Source organism: Telopea speciosissima, chromosome 6, assembly GCF_018873765.1.
Source record: "Telopea speciosissima isolate NSW1024214 ecotype Mountain lineage chromosome 6, Tspe_v1, whole genome shotgun sequence".
NCBI lineage: Eukaryota > Viridiplantae > Streptophyta > Magnoliopsida > Proteales > Proteaceae > Telopea > Telopea speciosissima.
This window is the reverse complement of record NC_057921.1, coordinates 63,158,812-63,168,953: the sequence shown is the minus strand read 5'-3', so window position 1 is coordinate 63,168,953 and position 10,142 is coordinate 63,158,812. Positions and strand designations below refer to the sequence as shown.

The 10,142-nt window shown below is 37.9% G+C and overlaps 1 protein-coding gene across 1 annotated transcript; it reads left to right on the top strand.

Annotated features, from left to right (window-relative positions):
• Nucleotides 1-2,553: 2,553 nt before the first annotated feature.
• LOC122665084 (elongation factor G-2, chloroplastic-like) lies at nucleotides 2,554-9,453 on the top strand. Its single transcript, XM_043861150.1, has 4 exons — nucleotides 2,554-2,861; nucleotides 6,380-7,794; nucleotides 8,218-8,730; nucleotides 9,140-9,453. The coding sequence occupies exons 1-4, from the start codon at nucleotides 2,609-2,611 to the stop codon at nucleotides 9,305-9,307; spliced, it is 2,349 nt and encodes a 782-aa protein (XP_043717085.1). The 5' UTR covers nucleotides 2,554-2,608; the 3' UTR covers nucleotides 9,308-9,453.
• The last annotated feature ends 689 nt before the right edge of the window (nucleotides 9,454-10,142 follow it).

Below are 10,142 nucleotides of genomic sequence, written 5' to 3'. Positions count from 1 at the left end.
GCTCTAGGGGCGGATTAGTGTGTAATAAGTATTTGTTTTTTATTTGATGAAGAGGTATTCATGTCTACCTGAATAGAAGCCTTTGTGTGACAGTGTTCGAACGCGTTTTCTTTAAAAAAAAAATTCTTTCGTATCTCGCTGGTGAGATGTACATCTTACCGACGAGATGTTAATAATTTGAACTACATCAATTAATTTGAAATTTACTTTGACTGTTTATGGCTTACCGACTTATGACATTTAATGTCCCATATAAACTGTACGAGGTATACCATGACCGAAAAAATATCAAGTGTCAAACCTCTGTACTAATCATTTAAAAACCTAAATGCTGGACTCAATTTTTTGGAGTGACATTGGATGTTTGGGGCCTTCAGGGGTTATCTGTGTGAAAAAAGTTGATGCTTTTGATTTGATGAAGATGTATTCATGTCTATCTGAATTGAAGCTTTTGTGTGACAGTGTTCGGAGGTGTTTCCTTCTAAAAAAAATTTCTTTCGTATCTCGCCGGTGAGATGTACTTCTAACGGCGAGATGCTTTAAGAATTTACTTTGACTTTTAATGCCCTATCGACTTATGTCATCAAATGTCTAATAGAAAATGTACGAGGCATACCATGATAAAAAAAAAATACCAAGTCTTAAACCTCCAAACTAATCATATAAGAACCTAAATGTTTGCCCCAATTTTCCTGTGTGGCATTGGATGTTTGGGGGCTCCAGGGGCTGACTAGTATGCAATAAGCTAATGCTTTTAATTTGATGAAGAGGTATTCATGTTTTCCTGAATTGAAGCCTTTGTGTGATAGTATTCAGAGGTGTTTTCTTTTAAAAAAAATATCTTTCGTATCTCGTCGATGAGTTGTACATCCTACAGGTGAGATACTAATAATTTGAACTAATCATTTAATTTGAAATTTACTTTGACTTTTAATGTCCTAGAGACTTATAACATCAAATGTCCCATATAAAATATATGAGGTATACCATGACAGAAAAAAAATACCAAGTCTCAAACTTCCGTACTAATCATATAAAAACCTAAATGCTAGCTCCAATTTTCTCGGGTGACATTGGATGTTTGAGGGCTCTAAGGCCTGACTAGTGTGCAATAAGTTGATGCTTTTGATTTGATGAAGAGGTATTCATGTCTACCTAAATTGAACATTTTGTGTGATAGTGTTCGGAGATGCTTGCCAACTAAAAAAAAATTCTTTCGTATCTCGCCGGTGAGATTTACATCTTATCGGCGAGATGTTAATAATACTACCCCATTTAATTTGAAATTTACTTTGACTTTTAATGTCCTACCGACTTATGACATTTAATGTCCCATATAAAATGTACAAGACATACCATGACTGAAAAAATATAAAGTCTCAGACTTCTGTACTAATCATATAAAAACCTAAATGTTGGACTCAATTTTCTTAAGTGACATTGGATGTTTGGGGCTTTCAGGGGTTGACCAGTATGCAATAAGTTGATGCTTTTGATTTGATGAAGAGGTATTCATGTCTATCTGAATTGAAGCTTTTGTGTGACAGTGTTCGGAGGTGTTTCCTTCTAAAAAAAATATCTTTCGTATCTCACCGGTGAGATGTACATCTTACTGGCGAGATGCCAATAATTTGAACTACATCACTTAATTAGGAATTTACTTTGGCTTTTAATGCTCTACCGACTTATGACATCAAATGTCCCATAGAAAATGTACGAGGTATACCATGGTCAAAAAAATACCAAGTCTCAAACCTCTGTACTAATCATATAAAAACCTAAATGCTAGCCCCAATTTTTCTGGGTGACTTTAGATGTTTGGGGGTTCCGAGGACTGATCAATGTGCAATAAGTTGATGCTTTTGATTTGATGAAGATGTATTAATATTTACCTTAATTGAAGCTTTTGTGTGACAGTATTCAGATGTGTTTGACTTCAAAAAATAATTTCTTTCGTATCTCGTCGGTGAGATGTACATCTTATCGACGAGATGTTAATAATTTGGACTATATCACTTAATTTGATTTTGTTTTGACCCACTAGTCAACTACTAACCCAAATCCGAATCAAACCAATCGATTGACACCCTTACGGCACCACCTCCGGATCTTTATCCCCTCAATTTGCTATTCTTCAATTTCCTCAATTCTATCTAATAGGGGGTGGAAATGACCACCCTATTCGTTGTCCGAACACATTGCCCTGGTGGGATCCACCTCCCTCTATTAAATGGAATTGAAGAAATTGATGGATAAGCAAATTGAGGTGACAATTTTCCCACCACCTCCTCCATTTTGTAGGGATTGCACACTTCCCTAGTTGTGCTGTGAAAGAAAATACCCAAAAACGTGAAGTAATAAGTAAATAAGAATTACGTAAGGTAGTTTTATAATTTTGGTATACAAGTTGAGCGACCTTTTAGATCCCTTATCTTTATTTCTATTCCATGTTGCTCGTATCCATTCAAATAACCTCTTACCAAAAAAAAAAAAAAACCCATTCAAATAACCATAAATAAGAGGGGAATAGCCTGCGTTAGTTTAGTTCTCGTTATCCCTAAGAAGGACGAGAGCGGGAGAGCGGGAGAGCGGGAGAGCGGGAGAGTAGATGGACACAGCAGCAAAAATGGGGGCGGAGTCTATGAGAATAAACGCCTCTGCTCCTCCTTTTCGCAACTCCACTAGCTCTCGGAGGCATCTTCCTCTCTATCCCAATCGGTTCATGGGCTTCAACACACTCCGTCGCCCTTTCTCTTCCTCTGAATTGTTCGGAAATGTTCGTCTCAGGTCGAAGCATTTGAACCTTTCAGCTGTTCAGGAACAGAAGAGAAGACTCTCCGTTGTCTCCATGGCTGCTGACGGTCTGTTTCTTCTTTTATGTTTTGTCAAATGATTGATTTCCTTGCTTTTCTCTGTCGATTGAGGCTTACCCGTTGACGAATTTAGATGAAATTGAATTCTTTTTAAGGAAATATAAATATTTGAAGGGATTTTAGAGCCTACTTGTTGCTTGTTGGTGCATGTGGTCGGTACCCTGGTTGGTGTACCATTTATTGCTTACTTTTGTTCTCCGGTATTGCTTCGAACACTTGGGGTGTCTGATTTGTAATCGTCTTCATTACAATCATAACCTTTTACCGTTTATTGCTAATAAGTTCAAATTGTTTGCCATTGTATTTTTTTGTTTGTAAGTTGTGAATTAAGCTTTACAGCTGAACTTGTTGATGTGCGTAAGTGAAGTATGCAGAAAGATACTCAAATTATTGGTCATAATGCTAGAAATTGATATAAGGTTCCAGACATGTAAATTATCGATCTATTGTTAGTAAATATTGATACTCGTATGGTTTGTCGGCTACTAGCTAGAGTATAGCTACATATCAAGAGAGAAAGATGAAACTTTGTCAGTAGCCCAAATAACAGGGGTCGGATAAAACTTAAATCAACTCAGCCTTATCCCAAATAACAGGGGTCGGATATATGGATTCTTATTCTCCAATCAGCTTTATTCAAAGTCATACTTGTTACTAGTCCCAAGCTATGCATGTCTTTTCTCAGTACTTATCCTAGAGTCATTTTAGGCCAATACTTGACTCTTTTAGCTCCTTCAATCTGAATCAAATTACCCCTCCGTAGTGGGGCACTCAAAAGCCTCCGTTGCACATATCCATGCCACCTTAAACGACTTTCTCAGTACTTATCATGTATCGGAACTACTCCGAATGTGTTCATTCTTTATTTTATCTTCTCTAGTTTTACCATCCATCCATCTTAACATCCTCATTTCAGCTACACGAAGTTGGCTTATATATTATTTTTTCACTATCCAATATTTGTTGTCTGTATAACCATCCTATAAAATTTTCCTTTTGAGTTTTAAAGGAATACACCAATCACACAACACTCTGGATGAACCTCTCCGCGTCTTCCACCATATTCTAATTATTTGTGCAACATCATCTTCTATTTAATGATTGAACCTAGGTACCTAAAATTTTAACTCTGCGGTATCTCCTTATCATCCATTTTCGTCACCCCACATTCAGTCATATTGTTACTAAAGTTGCACACCATATACTTGTTTTTGTTCTCAACAACAACATAACCTTATCCCAACTAAATAGGGTCAACTACATGGATCCTTGCTCTCCAATCAGCTTTATTTGAAGTCATACCGGATACAAGACCTAAACTATGCATTTCTTTCCTCACCACTTTAAAGTTAATTTGGGCCTGCTCCTGGCTCTTTTAGTTCCTTCAATCTGAATCAAATCACTCCTCCGAACTAGAGCATTCTAAGGCCTCTGTTGAACATGGCCATGCCATCATAGGCGACTCTCTCGTAGCTTATCATGTATCGGAGCTACTCCCAACTCAGCTCTAATATGGTCATTCCTTATTTTATCCTTCGTAGTTTTTCCATACATCCATCTCAACATCCTCATCTCCGCTACACTTAGTTTATCTATATGACACTTCTTAACTGCCCAACATTCCGCACCATACATCATAGACGGTTGTATGACAGCCTTATAAAATTTCCCTTTTAAGCTATAAAGGAATACCCAGATCCCATAGCACCCCGGATTCATCTCTCCACTTCATCCATCCTATTTTAATTCTCTGGGCAACATCGTCCTCTATATTGGCTTCACCCATACTTGTTTTTTTTCTACTTGTCTTAAAACCTTTAAATCTAAAGTAGATATCCATAATTCCAACATTGCATTTATATCTGCTTTCGTTTCATCCACCAAAACAATATCATCAGCAGAAAACATATACCAAGGATCTGATCTTGAATGTCCCTAGTCAGCTCATCTATGATTAATGCAAACAAATATGGACTTAGAGCTGATCCTGATATAATCCAATTAGATGCATTAAAAGTGGGAAAAATAGTAGCCAAATCTTTCTAACTAGAACGGCTGATTAATCTATCAACTCTTCTAGTTTGAAAGTTATTAAATATTCTTTTCTCTTTTTAAAGCATGTGTTTACTACTAATAAATCATAAGCTACAAAAAACTATAAAACTGAAGTCCTCTCCTCATTCTTATCTCCAATACCATATCCTCCATGAATTCTTTCATAACCTCTGCTATCTCTTCCAACATGTCCATTTAGATTTCCCCCTATAATAATCTTTTTTTCTTTGACTAATCCCTTGAACTAATCCATCCATTTGTTCCTGAAATTGTTTCTTTGTATTTTCATCTAATCCGATTTGGGGTGTGTAAGCACTAATTATATTGATTACATATTTGCCTAACACAAGTTTAATGGATATTATCCTATCACCAATTCTTTTAACATCTACAACATCATTTTCAAAATCCTTATCTACTAGTATTCCCTCCCCACTTCTGTTATTTTTGTCCCCAGTATACCAAAGCTTGTAGTCATCTAATTCCTTAACTTTTTTACCCTTCCATCTATTCTCTTGTATACAAGCTATGTTAAATTTTCTTCTTCTAATTATATCTATCAATTCTAGACTCTTTCTTGTTAAAGTTCCTATGTTCTAAAATGCTGATTTAATTCCATGCTTTTGGGCTAGTGTTTTTACCCGCACTTGTCCATGGTTCGAGAACCCTTGCCCACTTGTCACTGCAACCGGGTGCTGAAAAGATTTGTCACTTACAGGGGATGCCCTAGCTAATCCTTGCTCATTATCCACGACACCTGAGTCACCAACCCTTCTCCTTTATCCGGGCTTTGGAACCAGCGGCATAAAACACCGGCAGAGTTGGCCTTGTATATAACTATGGTTTATTAATTTTATTGTGACATGTACGTACTGCATAATTTGAAATTTAGGTTGTGCATATCAAGTCATTCCTATTTTAAATCATAGGCTAAATAGGAATTCTGCTCATTCTACTCTTTTCTTTTTTTGTTTTGTTTTGTGGGGGTGGGGTAAGGGGAAGGTAACTTTTTATGTAGCATGGACTGTGTATCATCCATTTCTCAAAAATATGTACCAGTGACCTTACACCTGCATGCATCAGCAACATTATCCATTTCAATGTGGCCATGCACTGCTATGTGAACCACATAATTTGAACAAGAGGCAGTAAATGGAAGAACTGGCCAAAATTCATCTGTACAGCGATAAATGGTTAACAGTAGTTGCTGCACATTTGAAAAGTAAACAGAAATGGAATTGTAACATTAGTTGTTGTATTTGTGACAGAAGATTAAATTGGACTTTATGTGGTTCATTATCAAAGATTATTTTAAAGTTGTATTTGTGACATAGAAAATTAAATTGGACTTTGTGGTTCATTATCAAAGATTATTGTAACTTTTTGTGTAGTATCTGAAATAAGGGAGATTTTTTTTGGGTGGCCTTTTTCTTTCTTTTTTGTTTTCCCAGATACCAAGCGTAGTGTACCCTTGAAGGATTATCGCAACATTGGAATTATGGCTCATATAGATGCAGGGAAGACTACGACAACTGAAAGAATTCTCTACTATACTGGAAGGAACTATAAGATAGGTGAGGTACATGAGGGGACAGCTACAATGGACTGGATGGAACAAGAACAAGAAAGAGGGATAACCATTACTTCAGCTGCAACTACCACCTTTTGGAATAACCATCGGATTAACATCATTGACACTCCTGGTCATGTTGACTTCACACTTGAAGTGGAACGAGCTCTCAGGGTCTTGGATGGAGCTATTTGCTTGTTCGACAGTGTTGCAGGTGTGGAACCTCAGTCTGAAACCGTTTGGAGGCAAGCTGATAAATATGGGGTCCCTAGAATATGCTTTGTTAATAAGATGGATCGGCTTGGGGCTAATTTTTTCCGTACAAGGGACATGATAGTCACAAATTTGGGTGCAAAACCTCTGGTGCTTCAAATACCAATCGGTGCAGAAGATAATTTTCAAGGAGTAGTTGATCTTGTGAAAATGAAAGCTATTATTTGGTCAGGAGAGGAACTTGGTGCAAAATTTGTTTATGAGGATATTCCTGCTGATCTTCAGGAGTTGGCTCAAGATTACAGAACCCAGATGATTGAAACCATAGTAGACTTAGATGATAAGGCTATGGAGAGCTACCTAGAAGGAATAGAGCCTGATGAGCAAACAATTAAGAAATTAGTTAGAAAGGGAACCATCTCAAACAGTTTTGTCCCAGTTTTCTGTGGCTCAGCATTTAAGAACAAGGGGGTTCAGCCATTGCTTGATGCAGTGGTGGATTATTTGCCTTCTCCACTTGACTTACCAGCAATGAAAGGGACTGATCCCGACGACCCAGAAGTGACAGTTGAAAGGGCTGCAAGTGATGATGAGCCATTTGCTGGATTAGCTTTTAAAGTCATGAGCGATTCTTTTGTGGGATCCCTTACATTTGTCAGAATTTATGCAGGGACGCTGACTGCAGGATCTTATGTTCTTAATTCAAACAAAGGGAAGAAAGAAAGAATAGGGAGACTTCTGGAAATGCATGCAAATAGTAGAGAGGATGTCAAGGTAGCATTAGCTGGTGATATTGTTGCTCTTGCTGGTCTAAAAGATACTGTCACTGGTGAAACACTATGTGATCTTGACAAGCCTATCGTCCTTGAACGGATGGACTTTCCTGATCCTGTTATTAAGGTTGCTATAGAACCCAAGACCAAGGCAGATATTGATAAGATGGCAGTTGGACTCATCAAACTTGCTCAAGAGGACCCATCTTTCCACTTCTCAAGAGATGAAGAGACCAACCAAACAGTTATTGAAGGAATGGGGGAGTTGCATCTCGAGATCATTGTGGATCGGCTTAAGAGAGAATTCAAGGTTGTCTATCAGCTACTTCTTTTCCATGATCCAGTTATCAAGTTAAATTTAAGTTGGTTTTCACTTTTGGGCATCTCAAGGATCTTCTTTGCATTACAAACTTTTTTTTATCTATATTTTCAGAAAACAAAATAAAAATGTTGATTCTTGAAAGGATTTAAGTTTTCTGGGAAATTGATTTTAATTTAGTATTCTCACATAATTCTCAAGATTTTTAAGGTTTTGATGGCTGCAGCATAACGAATGGAAAATCGATTTGCTTATGTTTTACACGTTTTCCTCCCCCCCCCCCCCACCAAAAAAATAATAATAATAATAAAAAAAGTGATTCATCTTGCTAAATTATTCGAAGGACGAACTCTCTGACTATGCATTGCTCATTAGATAGGACTTCTCACAAATTATCTTTTGGTTGGCACACAGGTTGAAGCTAATGTTGGTGCACCGCAAGTGAACTACCGTGAAAGCATCTCTAAAATCTCAGAAGTGAAGTATGTGCACAAGAAGCAGTCTGGTGGCCAGGGACAGTTTGCGGACATCACTGTAAGATTTGAGCCCATGGAAGCAGGTAGTGGTTATGAGTTCAAAAGTGAAATAAAGGGAGGTGCAGTGCCAAAAGAATATATCCCCGGAGTGATGAAAGGTTTGGAAGAATGCATGGGCAATGGTATACTTGCAGGCTTCCCCGTTGTTGATGTGCGTGCTGTGTTAGTCGATGGCTCATACCATGATGTCGATTCCAGTGTCTTGGCATTCCAGCTGGCAGGTAGAGGAGCTTTCCGGGAGGGAATAAAGAAAGCTGCTCCAAAAATGCTGGAACCCATTATGCAAGTTGAAGTTGTCACACCCGAGGAGCACTTGGGTGATGTAATTGGCGATCTTAACTCAAGAAGAGGACAGATCAACACCTTTGGTGATAAACCTGGTGGTCTCAAGGTATGTATAAATCACTTCTCTTCTCCCCCAACCCACACTCCCTTTTTATCATACTCTTTCATAGAACTTAGAGTCAACTTCCTTGGGCTGCAGAGTTATGCTGTTAGTATTTAGTCCAGGAAATCACTTTTTCTTTCCTCCCATTGATTTTCTTTCTGAACATCTACTGCTAACAGTATTAATTAATTGGATAGCTGTGAACAACTTGTAAGCATCCAACTATGTCATCTCCTGCCTAGAGCTCTATGTGCAATCCATAGAGTGGAAGGGTCTCTTATCCCACCTATTCACCATGGTTGCTTGATCCTTATTAACATATATGATAGCACATTAAATGGGATAATAGGTATTCATTCCTTCATTTCTGTATGGACTTTCTCTTTATTATGTTTGATTGGGAGTAATGCAGGTGGTTGATGCTCTGGTACCATTAGCTGAGATGTTTCAATATGTGAGTACGCTTAGGGGAATGACAAAAGGACGTGCATCCTACACCATGCGGTTGTCAAAGTTCGATGTTGTCCCTCAACACATCCAGAATCAGCTCTCAACGAAAGAGCAGCCAGTTGCTGCTTAATTCCATTTTATTTCACTCCACTCAGCAAGCTCATTATACATAAATTTGTTTTTTGGTCTGTCTTGGTGTTCAAGATCCAAGATATTACTTTGTTTGTAACCATTTCATATATTGGAAATGTAATTATGATTTTAAGAGGAAATAGATGAGGTTGACTTTCAACACGAATGTAATGAATGTAATGCTGTTCGATACCTCTACTCAGAAAGAGAACATTATAGATTGTAAATGCATAGAGTCAGGTGTCTCAGCCATCCTATCCTACTTAATGTTGCAAAATTGTTATCTATTCTACTGTTTAAATATGCTGAATTTGGATGATAGTTCTTTTCAGTGCATGCAGATTATTGATTATTTATCGGTACAACCAGTTTCTCTAAATTTTTGAAACCTGGGAATAAGGAGCTTTTCATCCATGACTCTAACCTTGCCTTCAAACTCAAATATCAGCAGAAGTCTACACAGATGTGGGAAGGAGGAAATAATAATCCTACTTTAATGATGTGAGAGGCTAATAGCAGTAAGGGGGTGTCAGCCAGACTCCGGCCAGATGAAGGCTAGGATGGTATGAGTTAACTTGTAACAAGAAACCGTGGCAGTTTAGCCAGCTTTCCGAGGATTAATGGTGTGAACCTAGGTTTAGCAATATACTAACCAAGGCAATTTAGCCAGCTTTCCGAGGAATGGAATGGTGTCAAGCCAGGTTTAGAAGTATACTAACCAGGTTCTTGGTGAAAAAATTGCTCAGTGCAACCTGCTATGATTAGTTAACCTTGAGCTATGAGCCAAAAACCAGGCAGCTGTAGGCACGTTGTTGGGTTGGATCCATAGTAAA

What these genes read in the sequence shown, in the direction of transcription:
- LOC122665084 (XM_043861150.1), top strand. Translation starts at nt 2,609, where the DNA reads ATGGACACAGCAGCAAAAATGGGGGCGGAGTCTATGAGAATAAACGCC. An exon ending in TGTCTCCATGGCTGCTGACG is followed by an intron (nt 2,862 to 6,379) that starts GTCTGTTTCTTC and finishes TTGTTTTCCCAG; the next exon opens with ATACCAAGCGTAGTGTACCC. An exon ending in ATAAACCTGGTGGTCTCAAG is followed by an intron (nt 8,731 to 9,139) that starts GTATGTATAAAT and finishes GGAGTAATGCAG; the next exon opens with GTGGTTGATGCTCTGGTACC.